General features: G+C 39.8%; 1 protein-coding gene across 1 annotated transcript in view; it reads right to left on the bottom strand.

Annotated features, from left to right (window-relative positions):
* Positions 1-5,822, bottom strand: part of Clp (Cleavage and polyadenylation specificity factor subunit 4) — an 87,713-nt gene extending 81,891 nt beyond the window's left edge. Inside the window, exons 1-2 of the mRNA XM_067144841.2 lie at positions 5,556-5,822; positions 5,144-5,347 (exon numbers count right to left, since the gene is read on the bottom strand). Of these exons, the coding sequence (XP_067000942.1) occupies positions 5,144-5,347; positions 5,556-5,658 (307 nt within the window). The 5' untranslated portion in view covers positions 5,659-5,822. The remainder of the gene's footprint in view (positions 1-5,143; positions 5,348-5,555) is intronic.
* Between the last annotated feature and the right edge of the window lie 10,076 nt (positions 5,823-15,898).

Below are 15,898 nucleotides of genomic sequence, written 5' to 3' on the forward strand. Positions count from 1 at the left end.
AAGTGGAAGCTGACGGAATCATCAGAATCAGTCTGAGAGGGTCACACAACATAACAGGTGTATGCACATATGAAGGTATGACATTGACACAAGCCTGGAATGAAACATCTGGCGATGAGGAATGTACGAATTTGGAAAACACCAAAACAAAATAACAATAGTGAAGGGACAGGGAAAGTAACTACCTATGTAAATCCTTAATGGCTGGCAACCAGGTATTACTGGCTATCAATTAAGTAATACCTGGTTGCCAGCCATTAAGGATTCATGCAGGCTGTTCCCTTCCATGTCCCTTCACTATTGTTATTTCGTTTTGGTGTTTTCCAAATTCGTATGTTCCTCATCGCCAGATGTTTCCTTCCAGGCTTGTGTCCATGTCATACCTTCATATGTGCATACACCTGTTATGTTATATGACCCTGTCAGACGGATCCGTCAGCTTCCGCTTCGAACGCTAGCGCTGTACAACATCTGGGGAGCCATCTGGTGACGAATGAACGTACCATTTGCACTTCTATTGGGTAATGTCTAAATCCAAACGTCATTGTTTTAGAAGCCTTTCTCATGGACAGTCGAGATTTTCTTCTGATGATGCAGAGCAAAGTTCTCTACGAAACGTAAAGAATTTCACCTTATTTTTTTGACACGGCATAAGCCCAAAAGTCTATATCATGCCTATAAGTATGGGCTGTGAAAGCATCAATGGCAACAATGTATATCTTGTCTTGAAATGTTTATACCAAAACAAAACATGCTACACAACTATCCTGACTTCTTGTCAAGAGGTTGACATATTTGAGCACCTTCAAATACCACCAGACTGAGCCAGGATCAAACATGTGAATTTGGGGTCAGAAGGATAGCGCCTCAACCAACTAAACCCGGCATTCTTCTTCGTATAAATGAGCATTTGCCAGAATCTCTCCTCTTGATTTCACCAACCACAGGATCCCTCAAAATTTTGAAGAAGAAGAAGAAGAACAGAGCATAGAGTTCTCGTCTCAGTTCGTGTACATCAACTAGATATCCGATATTCTGTTATTGAACCTTATCTAAAAGTTAAACTTGAACATAAGCACTCTTAATGAGACTATGAATACCGACCTAAGTCATATAACATATGGAGACTGGTACACTATGTCCACTTTTCAGTGTAGACAGCCCTGACAAAGGAATGTTAATTATGACCAATGATGCACCTCAGGGAAAATGCTACAGATATTTCATTATTTATCCACAAAACTTTCTTCTCCTCACACAGAAGAATGTTTATTTCATTTTTGGTTAAAACTGTGCTATGGTTTTTCTTAACTCTTTTAAACGCCGGTTTCATCAGTTCTTTTACATTTTATTTTAAGAGTTTCCCTACTTAGTCTGTTGGTTTCTCTCTTATCGCAGGTCGGATTTTTTTTCTCCAGCTTTAAAACAAGTTGACATAAGTATCCATTTTCCCTCCTGAAAACATTAGTTACATTTTCCTCTGTTATAGCTTGATGATAATCACACTCTTCTCGGGTTGCCGGGCTGAGTGGCTCAAATGGTTGAGGCGCTGGCCTTCTGGTCCCAGCTTGGCAGGTTCAATCCTGGCTCAGTCTGATGATATTTGAAGGTGCTCAAATATGTCAGTCTCATGTCGGTAGATTTACTGGCACGTAAAAAGATCTCCTGCGGGACAAAATTCAGGCACCTCGGCGTCTCCGAAAACCGTAAAAGTAGTTAGTGGGACGTAAAGCAGGTAGCATTATTATTATTATTATTATTATTGTTCTTGGGTTACTGACGTGTGTTCTAAGAGATGACTGGTAGGATCTTTTGTTTGCTGTCTTTTCAATGGGTATATCTAATTTAAGAGAAGGCATAGCAGTCTGTTTCAGTTGTCTTATGAAGTAATTGGTATAATATGAATGACACTTACCAAGCAAGGGCTACACAGTTTGCGCCAAGTAGCTATCAGTTTGCATTCGGGAGATAATGGCTGCTGGCAGCCCTGAAAATGGTTTTCCATGGTATCCCATTTTCACACCAGGCTAATGCTGGGGTTGTACCTTAATTAAGGCTATAGTCGCTTCCTTCCCAAACCTAGCCCTTTCCTAACCCGCAGTCACCCTAAGACCTACCTGTGTCAGTATGACATAGCAAATTGTAAAATATATATACAGCGTAGTTCTAAAAAAATGTGTTTACTGTTTGTTATTCAATAATTTTGAAACAAAAGGACTTACTAATCTCATGCGCAAGTATAATGTAACCATTACATTTGTCATGGGTATAGGCGACACTGGCAATTCGCTGCACACGCGCGAGTGGCGGTGGCCAGAACAGCGGACGACAGTCGAGTAGCAACAATGCCTGCGGTAAGGTTGTCACTTGCTGAACACAAAGCTGTGCTGAAGTGGTACTGGAAGTACGTGAACACTCAAGAGGTACAAAGGCAGTGGCAGGAAGAGTTTGGAACACCTCCACCAACATGTCGTACAATTACCTGTATTCGTGATAAGTTTGAAGCTGACAGAATAGTGCATGACGTGCACTAGGAAAGATCCGGCCGACCATGAACAGCTACAAGCCCAGCGTCCAGTGCTGCGTTGTTTAACACGATCACCGCAAAAATCAACATACCAGGGCGCGCACAAAAGTGGGATTATTCTTGGGGGTCTTCGGCCTCTCTTTGGTTCTACTATATTAAGAGTTTTCTGTACATTATGATCTTCATCATGTTGCACGACATGCCTGCATCAACAGAGATCTCTCTCCTCCAGTTTCTCACCGATAGCGGTGATAGCAAAGGATCCTCATACATGCTCATTATGCAAGCAGTCGGTCAGAGTAACACCCACAGACCATTTCTGTAGTGTGCATTTGTTGATCGTGCTCTTTCTGCCTTCCCCAACATTCAAAACTCTAATATGATGGCTGATCTGAAAACCATCTTGTAAACTTTCCCTTTAAACTTTTCTATCACATAATAAACACTTTCCTCCAACAAGACAATATTCAGATAATAATTCATAAGAATAAAATGCTACCAAATCAAGTCAACCAAGGACTCGACCTTCACAGCAGAATTCAAATGATCTATTTTAATGAACTTTCAAGTAGGCATGTCATAAAGGTAAAACTCTTGAATAGTGAATGCCAATTCAATGTCATGATGAATGCTGGGTAACGCAGTCATTAAAATTATGACTGATCCTTCCAGGAAAGTGTTACTTTCTTCAGTTGTGCGAGTGTATTCATTTATCATCATTCATTCAGCAAAAGAGGCCAGCAGCAGTGACACCCACTATCTACAATAGATCCACACCATGCTGGAATTTTAACCTAGCTGTAAAAAGTAGATAATAGATTTATTCCAGCTAATAGCCATTGATCCAAAAAAAAACTATGAAAATGAAAAGGTTATTCACTACACGAGTCACTACGACACCTCTGTCTCCTATTAAACCATTTCTTTCCACAAAGTTCATATATGCATTCTAAGGCTGGCTCAAAGTGAAAGCTATGCACTGAGAAATGAGTTGCCGTATGTCGGAGAACGTAGTCAGGCGCTTTCCAGTCAGAAGATATCATGATTTCTGATGCACAGAATTCGGATCTTATTTCATTCCCCTGAGATTCTAGTTCAGTTAGCAGGCCTTGATAGGCAGCTGTGGATGGTAGATACATCTGTAGTCTTATATCCTCTATATAAAATGATTCCCTGGTTAATTCATAAGTTACTCTGGACACAAGGTCTTCTTCAGAAATGTTGCCTTTGTTTTTTCAATTACTTTTAGGTTGCTTTTGGTGAGATAGAGTCTAATTAGTAGTATCCCATAAGTGACAGTGGGACTTATTTTGCTGAAGAAGAGGCACACTCTCCAATGCTGAATTAGATACTAGCATAGTTATTGGCCAATGTAATATGGGTTATGAATTCATTCCCAGCAATGATGAAAGTTATATTCCGTTAATAACCGCTGCAGAATAGAAGTACAAGTAAATAGAACCTGCAAAGGGTTACCGTAAGTTAGGCAGACCGCAGTTGGGAATTATTTGAAATGTAATGTTTTATAATACCTGAAGCGGCAGAGAGGAGAGATTCTTCCTCTTTGCTTGCTAGAAACCCACCCAACATATCCACAACAATTGTCTTTAAATTAACCTAGCTTTTAAAAGATATCTGTAGGTTGGCAGCCTTGTGCAGCTGGATGAGACGTTATCCGAGCCGCACCACGTTGTTTGTGTAACACTTGTGACATCGTCTGAGGTGCGCCATATTGTTTCTTTAATCGGTGTGACATCATCCGAGCCATGCCATGCACGCCCCACTAAAGGTAGAATAACATACTGTCCACACAGCAAGACAAATAGGCCCTTTAGTGGCTGTAACCTATTTTTGCACATCCACGCCTATCTCTATCATGAAAACAGTGGCTTCTTCATGGCCACACTCCCTTCGAGAGCCTCTTTTCTATGGCCGCGGCGCATACCGTCCGCACAGCAAGAAAAATGGTAATTTAATAGCTGTAACCAGATTTTGCACATCAAGGCCAATCTCTGCCATGAGAACCGTAGCCCTTTTGGGACCACACTCCCTTTGACAAGCTTTTTTTCTACAGCCACAGTGAATACTGTCTGCACAGCAAAATGAAAGGCATGATTCACCTTTTCGCCACTAGCCAACATTGAATTAGTGCTTTTCTTAGAGCCTAACTAAGACAGGTTGGTAGCCTTGTGTACCGCCCGACCACGTCGCTTGCGAGAAGTAAACAAACGGCAGTCATTCTGCCCGTAGATGCTATCGATACAAGTGGTGACCTGTGGCACTAATTCTGCGGATATAGTTTTAACCCACCAACCTCTGCCAAGATCAAACCTGCTATCTTGCATACACAAGGACCAAGCAACTCTACCACTGACATTGACACATGACCAAACATAGTCTTTAGATGAAACCACTAAGTTAGTACTTATAAAGAGTTAATATTTGATCGTGCTCTGTAAAAGTTAAAAATACGTTGGTTTATTCACCTGAATAAACAAAATGTGTATGTAAACTTAATTTTCCACTGCCACAAACACAAACTGAGATTGCAGAAGCACATGATCCTGCAATTAAGAATATACTCTTTAACTGGATTATGTTGTAAATATTACTCACTGAATCTTGAATAAAAATAACACTCCGGCATTTTGCTCATGTCATATTCGTGCAGAAATTCACACTGATCTCCTTTCTTGCACAATCCACGAAGCCAGTGTTTGCAAACAATAGTTCTGTCTCCACGAACATGACGGAAAGGACATGAAGCACTCTTTAAACAAGTGCCTTTTGGATAAAATTCACAAACAGCTGCAATGGATTCTGGAAAGATAGTAAAACAGTAAAGAATTAACGTTTATGCATAGGTCTATAGGTCTAATAAAAATAATATTTATGTATGCATCCACTTAAAACGAAGGCACGGATCAAATATAAGCGTCTTTAAAATAGGTGAAGCATGCGTTGAACATTACCGCGTGACCTTAAAATAATGTATATTCGTATTAATATTTTTTTAAAGAAAGCTTACTGTCCATTCCAGCAAAGGGTAGTGGTAAAGCCCCATACTGTTCTTCCAAAGCTATTTCTATGTCGAATTTAATGTTATCAACATTAGCAACGATGAATTCCATTTTTTAAATCAACCAGTATTGCTTCGTTAATTACATAAAAATACGCATCATTACTTGGCCGAACATTAACCACTACAAAACCTCTAAAACAAATCAAGCAAAGCAAATGAAGTCAATCACAGTACGTTCCGGTCCGTTCACGGTTCCAATTCATAAACAATACAAAGAGAATATAATGAAAATACTACTGCTATGTAACCACTATTCTTCTTCTCCTACTACTTGATATTGAATGGGCTTATCTTTATTTTGCCCATTAAGGTAGCTTTTATAATTTGATAGACTTAAGATAAATAGCATAAAAGTACTGAAAGCAAATACAGTAGAGACAATACGCGACACTTCCGGATTTAGCCTTGTTAAAATGGGAGACAAATCGCAAGTAGCGCTCTAGCGGCCTGACTTTCGCGGTAAATTCAAATATCAATGGAAATGGATATACGGAAATGGAAACATAAATTACGTCTACAAAGAAATTGTTGCTAAAATATAAACTTCAAAGTTGCTAAAGCAATTATGGATAGATGAATGAAGAGTTATTAACAGGTTATTATTTAAAGACTGAAATTAGACATAAAATCAAGATGTAAAAGGGATTGCTGTGAAAGGGCTTGATCTATCATATATGCACCACTTTTTCAGCTTCAGCATACCTGCCTGATCTTTCACGGCTAGATTTGTTTTTCTCTCATTTAAAAGCATTGTACATCATATTAGGACACTTGTCAATAAAAATATCGGCACATTCCTTACACACATGATTCAATGAATTTACATTTAAGAGCTGGACAATTTTCCTTTTAACTTTAAGCCTAATAAAAGAAAGAAAATCTATAAATTAAGCCGAAAAACATTCAATTTTTCCTTATAAGCAATACTTGCCATTACATTAGGGTAAAGCAAATTTGTATCATCATCACATTACTTAAATCACTCTTATTTTCTTCAGTGCTTGACAAAGCATTACGTCATTCCAAATGGGGCAACTTGGAACACAACCAGCCACACACATATGCATATGCATATGCATTTTCCTGAATTAAATCAAAACCCACAGATCACACCTACAACAACACATCGATACTGAAGGTTAACTGCTGCACTAATACAATAAAATAAACTTATTATATGTTAAGCCAGTTAAAATATGGGTCGCGTAGGTCAGAAGTTTAGGAAGTAGGACTTCTATAAAAATATCTTTGTAACTGAAAGAATATATATGTAAACACAGTATTTACTTACATTCTCTTGTCACGAGGGAAATGGAAGAAAGACCGCGAATCCTTCTGCAATTCATAGTTATTGCAGCCAAACGCAGCACACATCGTTCCATTCATATTAACAGGAGAAATAAAGGAATGACACACGCTACTATTTGCATATGTCAACTTAATGCAAACACATAAATAACCCCAAAAACGCCACAAACAAATACACGTGCGCAGTCTAGCTCGAGCAGCCGAGGAGTGAAGTCGCGTGGTGCAGTGCGTGCCGTAAACATGGTCGGTATTGGGCAGTACCGGGCCGCGATTGGGAAATGGCAGGTGAACCAGAGGAAGGAGATCAAGAATGGACGGGTGTTAAGAAAAGAAGGAGTAAGAGTGGGGGAAGCGGTGCTGGTAGCGACAGTGATAGCGGTGCTGCTGGTAATTGGGGGGGGGGGTGGAATTGAACCCAGGCCCAAATACCAGCAGAAAATTCAACATGGAGGACTTGGTAGCACTTAAGGTGGTAGTGAGTGAAGTTATACAGGAAAAGTGTCAATGGGATAAGGTACAGGAAATAAAGGACATGATGGAGGGGCAGAGGAAGGAGATAGGAGACATGTAGAAATGGATGGAAACAAAGACTGAGGAATCGAACAGGAGAGTGGACAACAATGAGAAAGAAATAGAGTTATTAAGAAGGAAAGTGAAACATCTGGAAGAGGAGGTGATGATGATGATGATGAAGAGAGAAGCAGAGGGGTACAGGCAGGAGAGAATGAAGAAAGCTATATTTGTATATGGTGTGAAAGAAAGTGAGGGGGAAGGCAAGTTTGAACTGATTGCTAAGGTGGTAGAAGTCATACGGGATAGGATGAAGATAAACTTCAGTGAAGGGGACATTGACGATGTGGAGAGATTGGGAAGAACAAAAGGGCGGAGGCCAATTAGGGTAAAAATTTTCTCAACCCTAATGACAGAAATTGTGAAAAGAAACGGCAACAATTTACAGGGCCAGAAAGTAGGGGTGAAAAGAGACATGAGAAAGGAAGGAAGTGAAAATATGAAGATACTGAATAGGCACCTTTGGAGAGCGAGATATCAGGGACTAAAGGCAAGAATAAGAGGCCAGATGTTGGTGCTGACAAATGGAAGATGGGTGAGAGATCACTCAGTGGCGAAGTTGAAGGAGATAGACGATCGTGCTAGTGCCGAGGGAGGTGAGATGACAAGGCAAGATGGAAGGAAGAAAGAAGTAACAACGAGGAGTGGAGCCGAAGAGAGAGAGGAGATCAACTCAGGTGAGAATGGACAGTGCAGTGTGAACATAGAAGATCAGAACAGTGAAGGGGTGAATGAGGGTGAGCAGCAACAAACAGCGAGAAAAAAGTGCAGTGGTTTAGTGAGCGGGAAAGAACTTAAAAAGTCTGATAGACAGGAAGATAAATCAGTTATGAACACGGGAAGAAGTAGGAGTTTAAAAGACCTTTGGGGTAAAATCCGTAAGGGATGGAGGTTACGGAAGGCGTGGAGCGGAATAGGTCGGCAAAAAAGGAGTAATGGAGATAGGGGATGAAGGGGCGAGAACTAGAAGGAGTAAGACTAAAGAAGGAGACTTAGAAGGGAGGGAGGGAAAATTATAACTATATTGGAAAATATGATGTATGAATATTGAGGGATTAATAAGCGAATTAGGAAATCAGAAAGTTCGGGAAGTAATAGAAAGTTTCGATGTGGTGGCACTCTTGGAGAAGTGGCTGGAAAAAGGGAGGGAGATAGCGTGGAAGGGGTTTGTGATTAAATATAAATATAGAAGAAAGGAGAGGAGTAAGGGACGCGCACCAGGAGGGATGATAGTATTAATTAAGGAAGAAATTAGTGAAATGGTAGAGGATATAGAGACAGATATGATAGAAACTATATGTTTGAGATTGAATATGGGAGGGGTTGAGGAAAGTGGGAAGAAAATAAATCTAGCGTTCGTTTATTGCCATCCTAGTAGTTCAGCATATGCAAATAAGTATTTTTTGAAGAGCTGTTGATGGATATTAGTAGGATAAGAGGGAAGTTTGTAGGAGAAGAGGATATGTTGTTATTCGGTGATTGGAACGCGAGAATAGGGGAACAGAGCCCAGTATATAGTAGGGAGGATGGTATATGTATGTTGAAAAGTAGAAGGGGTGAGGATAAAATTATAACCAGTTATGGGGAGAAGCTCCAAGAGATGTGCGCTGCGGGAATTCGTATATTCTGAATGGATGGATGGAGGGTGACAATACGGGGAAATTGACATTGACAAAAGAGTAGCGTTAAAAAATGTTTCAAAGTTTGGGTTGGGAAGAATTGAGAGAAAGAAGAACAGCTGCTCGACTGGGTGGTATGTTCCGAACTGTCAGCGGAGAGATGGCGTGGAATGACATTAGTAGACGAATAAGTTTGAGTGACGTTGATAAAAGTAGGAAAGATCACAATATGAAGATAAAGTTGGAATTCAAGAAGACAAACTGGGGCAAATATTCATTTATAAGAAGGGGAGTTAGGGATTGGAATAACTTACCAAGGGAAACGTTCAATAAATTTCCAATTTCTTCGAAATCATTTAGGAAAAGGCTAGGAAAGCAACAGATAGGGAATCTGCCACCTGGGCGACTGCCCTAAATGCAGATCAGTATTCATTCATTCATTCAGGAGTGATGGAGGATATTGTAAGAATGGAAATAGGAGACTGGATTGAATCACACAATTTCCCAGTGTGGGTTATGCTGAAAATGGGGGAAGAGAAGTGTATAAGGAAGGAAGCGGAGACGAAGGATAAACAAGGGAGTGGATATAATTATAAATAGTCAGAGAAAGTGGGACGGGATTGGGATAGGGTAGCAAAAGAGGAAGTACAACTTCTGAAATATGGGTGGGAAGGTGCGTTAGAGAAGAATAATATTGATAAAGCCTTGGAAATGCTGCTACGTCCAATAAAGATGATAGCGCAGAAGGCAGATTGTAGAAGGAGAAATAAGAAAGAGGGTGAAGAATGGTATAATATAGAGTGTGAATGAATGAGGAGGAGGGTGCTGGGTGCGTTAGGAGAGTATAGAAAGAAAGGTGGGAGGGCAGGAAGGGAGGTTTTCTGCAAATTGAGGAAGGAGTACAAAAAGAAAATTTGTGAGGTAAAAAAGGCGTGGTTAGAGGAACAAATTGAAGCTATAAATAAAGATTGTAAAACTAACAGCACTGAAAAAGTATGGGAAAAGATTAATAGAATAATTAAGGGGGGAAGGAATGTAGAGAAAATGAGCATTGAGGAAGTTAAATGGGTGACTTTGGCGAATTACTCGGTGAGAAGGGAGAAGAAAGGTGGAGAGAGACGGGCAAAGAAGTAATTTGGAGGAATAGGAGAGTGGCGAATTATGAATTGGACAAGGAAAGTACAAAGGAAGAAACATTGAGAGTGATAAGAAGAGTCACGAGCAAATCCGCGGGGGATGTAATGGGATAAATAACAAGTTTTGGAAATAAATTAGCATAAATGAGACAATGATAGAGGGCATAGTTAAACTATTCAATAAGATCTATGAGGGGGTAAGTAGACGAAGGAATGGGAAACAGGAATTGTATCTCCAATGTGCAAGGAAAAGGGTAGTAGGAACAGTTTGAACCATTATAGAGGAATTTCTCTGTTAGACTCCTTAAGTAAAATTTACACGGGGATGTTGGCGAACAGGTTAAGTGAATGGGCTCAGGGAAATGAAATATTCACAGATTTCCAAGGAGGATTTAGAAAAAAGAAAAGAACAGTGGATAATATAATGATAGTAAAGACCGTTTTAGAAAAGTATAGGTGCCTGTCTAGAAGCACGGTTTATATGGCAGCAATAGATTTTGAAAAAGCGTTTGATAAGGTGAATAGAGAGGCTCTATTAGAGAAATTACGTAGGTTGGGGGTTTCGGAAAAGATGTTGAGGGCAGTGGAGGGAATATATAGGGTAGTCAGATTTTGTGTAAAATTGGGAGACAGTAGATAGAGCAGACCCTCGGAGTCTAAGGTGAGTTTAAAGCAAGGATGTAAATTATCGCCAATTTTGTTTTATTTTATTTATTAACGATATCTTGGAGGGGCATGGGGTCACCAATTGGGCTGTGCCGGTAATTAAAGGGTTAGATGTACCGGGACTGATATTTGCTGATGATGTGACATTGATGACTCTAACTTCAGGAGGGATGCAAAGAGCTTTAAATGCAGTGTCGCTTTTTGCGAAGAAATGGGGCTTGAGAATTAATGGGAATAAATCTAAAATGCTAGTAGCCCAGGGAAACGAAGGAAGAGGGGTGGAAGGGAAATGGGTCCTGCAGGGAGAAAGGTTGGAACAAGTAAGGAAGTTGGAATATTTAGGAGTCATTATTAACAGTAAAGGAAACTGGAACGATCAGATTATTAGGGCGAAAAGCAGAGGCTTGGCAGCCCTAGCCTCAGTCAAAAACTTGTTAGCTAAATACCCGGGTATTAGTTATAAAAGCCTGAGGTTAGTGTTCAGATCGGTTAATTTCGGGAAGGTCTTGTATGGCGCAGAAGTATGGGGGTTGGATGAGAAAAGAGGTTAAATAAGACGTATTATTAGTAGTTTTGGTCAGATAGTGATGGGTCTCCGAGATGCACAGCTAATGCAGGGGCGAATTAATGTGTGGGGAGGATCTGGAATCTGGGTGTTAGATATTGGATGAATTTCAAAAGACAGGAAGGGGGACAGTATTACAGGCCGCGTATAAACAACAACGAAAGAACATGTATAAGGGCGGCTGTCTAGAAAAAATAGGGGATATTTGGAGATGATAGGATTAGGGCATCTGTGGAGGGTGGTTTGGACGAAGACAGAAGCCAGAGGGATGAGAGTGCTTGAGAGGAGGATTAGGGACATTCATAGGCAGAAATTATTGGAAGAAACTAGACTGAGAAATTCGTTGAATATTTTTATTAAAATAGAGGAGGTAACAGGTATAAATATTAGATACGTTGACAGGTTAAATAGGCGTGGGATGGTGTGGTGGATGTTGGGATTGTATAAAAATAAGGGATGGTTACTAGGGAAAGACAAGACAGTGTGTATACTATGTGGGTCAGTGAATGACGATTTTCACTTACTAAGTGACTGTGAAGGAATAAGTAAGATAAGAAGTAGATTACTGAGTGCCGAACATCGGAAACTATTGGGAAGAGGGGATGAGCAGGCTATTTTAAGATGGATTATCAACCACTGGGAAAACGGGGGCGAGTTGAATAGGTATCTATGTGCGGTAAAAATGTGCTGTGAGAGCAAAATGAAAGAAGCAGAGTTAGAGGGTGGACACGGGGATAGGTGTTTGGAATAGTGATGTAGGTCTAGGGTAAGCGTGTTTAATAATTTGATGATATGCACTGGATGAAGATAGTATGATAAAATTAATGGTGAGGGGAGGAATGGTATTGGGCAAATAGTGGAGTGGATGGAGTTGGGTAATTTGTGTGTGATTTTGTAAAGGAAGGGACTGTTTGTTTGTAATATGACAGGATGGAATGTAATTGCTGAATAGCGTTGTATTGGTATTTATCGAGAGTAGGTCAGGGAACAATGAATGTGACGCAAGTTGATGAGTGCATAAGGACACGTGATGAGTGTGCTGGAACGAGGAATCGTTGACTTGTACAGATAAAATTATCCTGTATAGGATATATTTAGTAGGTTAGGGTTGTTAAGGAGTATGTCGTCCAGGTAGCTACTTAGTATATAGAGTTTCTGTTTTGTATTATTTGTAGATTATTATTATTATTGTTATGTATTATTATTATTATTATTGTTGTTGTTGTTGTTGTTGTTGTTGTTGTTGTTGTTCCGGGGTATCTGTGGAACAGCAGAGGTGAAAGAAGGTGCTGGGATGAATAGGTCTCAACTTACGAAATTAAAATTAATTTAAAATTTAACAAAGGTTATATTTTCTTTTCGAGATCAAGAAATAACAAGTATAACAGGAACTCAGTTGTATATCAACAAGTTAAGAATGTACAATTACAGTTTATTAATGTATTTTGGGCTTCGAGCCCCAGATTCACAATCCCTGAGCAATGCGCCCAACTTTACTTATACACAAGGTTCAACAAAGGGACAGAAAACCCCAATCATGTCAAGGAGCATTTGCTCCCAATTACCCAGTTAAGCCTGCTCGAGGCACACAGAAACCAAATTTAAGAAAGAACAACCCGCTCTCAAAGTTCAAGCCTATTCAAAGGCCACACCAAACTTCACCTTCAAGTTGCCCTCCAGGCACACAAGAACAGGGGTAAAAATACCCAACCTACTGAGGCTTATACAGTAAAGAAACAGGACAATAACATGGCCCCAAAATACCAACTTGAGTGGAGGCGTAACTTGCAATCCTAATACACCTTTTAAAACCTATTTGGCACTAGGCCGCTTATTCAAGGGCTAATCCCATACTACGGAGGTGACACGATAGGAAAACTTCATTATATTACAAAAGAAGGGAAACTGTTATGAAAATGTAGTCACTTCAAAACACTATGAGTGGGAGCTCGAGAGGGTTAGGCACTCTCTATCCCAATTTGTAGTTAAAGAGATAGAATTTTATACCAAGTGTCTTTTACATTTTAAAGGAAAGTTACATGATAAAAATTTCGAACCTGCCCCGAGGGTTAAACTGCTGAGCTGGCGAGTAAAGAAGTTATTAAAAGGCCATTACCTTATGGATGAACTGCTGCCCGAAGAAAGAGGCGCTTCCCGTCCCCTGCTACATCATCACACTAGGGAAAATGTTACTGAAGTGGCCCGGAGACCAGAAAATCAGCAGTTTAAATACCCTCGTGGAACATTCGAGACCTTTCAAGAATGAGAACCCACACCCCCATCAACTTTATTGGCTAGGATCAAGCAACATATCCATATCGGAGAAGACGTACGTTATTGGTCAAAAATTAATTACAGAAATTCGGGATTGGCTAAATTCAAAACAAGCGGAAAGAGAAGGGTTATACTGCCAACCCAAAAAATAACTGAAAGAAATTTAACAAAGAACAAACTTATGAACACAACATTTCTCAAAAAACAATTCCTTCACTTCGCGCTAAGGTGCACAATAGTACTTCTTCAGTAGTGCCATCTAGAAGGGAATGTTCACACTTCTCACTACAGAGAAAACAAATATAAATCGAAAAAGACACAGTTTAGAACTCATCAAAATTTACAATAGCGACATCTTCTGAGAAACTTTAGAATTAACATGGTGGTTAAAGTTCAGGCTTCCTCCAGTAGAGGAGTTTCAACTGGCGCAATGTTTGAATTAGCGGCGCGGAGGTCTACCGCCCGGTACAATTATTATTATTATTATTATTATTATTATTATTATTATTATTATTATTATTATTATTATTATTATTATTATTATTATTATTATTATTATTATTATTATTAACTTTTTATTGTGAACATGTATTTGGGCGCTGAACACCTGTTATGTTCAAGAATAATACAAATATATACAAAAATACACGTGCTCTTATGACAGAATGTAACTGTCAGGTCACTCCGCTAGACAGAGCTCTAATCGCTATCCCTCGATATCTCGCAGAGTGTCGCGTATTGTCTCTACTGTATTTGCTGAAATTCAGCTGTTCGGGAAGGAGATAATTCACATTAGGTGTTCACCAAAACAAGAATCACAGCTTCTTCTTCAACACTGTTCACACAAATTTATGTAGAGCACCATCTCGTAAAGTTTTATTACGTTAATGTTTTTCCGGGCACTCTGACGCTCTGCTCGACTTACAAGAATATAAGGATAAAAGCCCTTTAAGACAATGACCAGTTACTACCTGTAATCAACGGAGGCAGATCGTATAGTTAGTTTCATTTTCAAAATCGGGATAGGAATATGAAAATCTCTGAAAGAGGGATACACAGAGGTAGTACAGGGACACAAGGTACAAATCTTCACGTCAGAGTGATTCTTCTCGACGACTTCCTACTTGACAAACACGACCGGATCGACATATAAGGAAGATAACATGTATAGGAGGAACAAAAACTAGTGGAAGTGATCCTAAAGGGAAAATATCAACACATGGGGGAGCGATGAAGTGTTACAATTACAAGGAGAATTACGGAGCTATGACGAAGGAATGAAACGACGAGCTACGCATGACCGGCATCTCTAAAACAATTGAAAGATCGAGGACAAAATATGTGGGAATATTGAACGTAATGTCAAAGTGACTGCAGACAAATGGATCTATGAAAAAACGTCATGACGGAAAGCAACCTATTTTTTCTGCGTAATATTGGTAGCAGGGATCTTACTAAACGATAAGCTTAACTCGATCAAGAAAGCGATTAATTACATTAATAAAAGTAAACTCGTGTCCTCAACCCGAGGTGGTGCAGCTCTTTTCAGGCACACCGCCAGTGGAGGTGAGCTGCGTGTACTATTTTAACCACATACCAGCCGTCCTGCCATTCTTAAACTTCTGGCAGTACCGGGAATCGAACCCGGGCCCCCGAGGACGGCAGCTAATAACACTAACCGTTACGCTACGGAGGCGAACATTACATTAATTATGGACGTAGAAGGTTCATGAAGCAAATATGATATACTGGTTGGAAACGGAATGCGTAACTCTAGTAATTTTTGCAAAAAATATGCGAGGGCCATCAAAACATTTACAGTGAAAAAAATCATTAGCATCACTTGCTACTTCACCACATAGACACGGAGCGGATGTTTGGAGATGAAATCTGCGTTTATATTGTGGTGTGAGTGCGTGATTAAATCTTAATCGGATAATATTTGTTACATGTTGCTGGGTGTAATGTAGTGCAGAGGATTGAAGTTCATAATAATATCGTCCCTTGTGTTTGGAAGTGGATTGCCAGAGATCATTCCACTGCTCATTGCTGTCTTGTTTATGTAAGTTTAGTAAATCACTAAACGGGTGGCGATATCAATTACTACATCTGTACCTAAGTCCGCTTCTTTTGCCAATTGATCTACAGTAG

This window comes from Anabrus simplex, chromosome 1 (genome assembly GCF_040414725.1).
Source record: "Anabrus simplex isolate iqAnaSimp1 chromosome 1, ASM4041472v1, whole genome shotgun sequence".
Classification (NCBI taxonomy): Eukaryota; Metazoa; Arthropoda; class Insecta; order Orthoptera; family Tettigoniidae; genus Anabrus; species Anabrus simplex.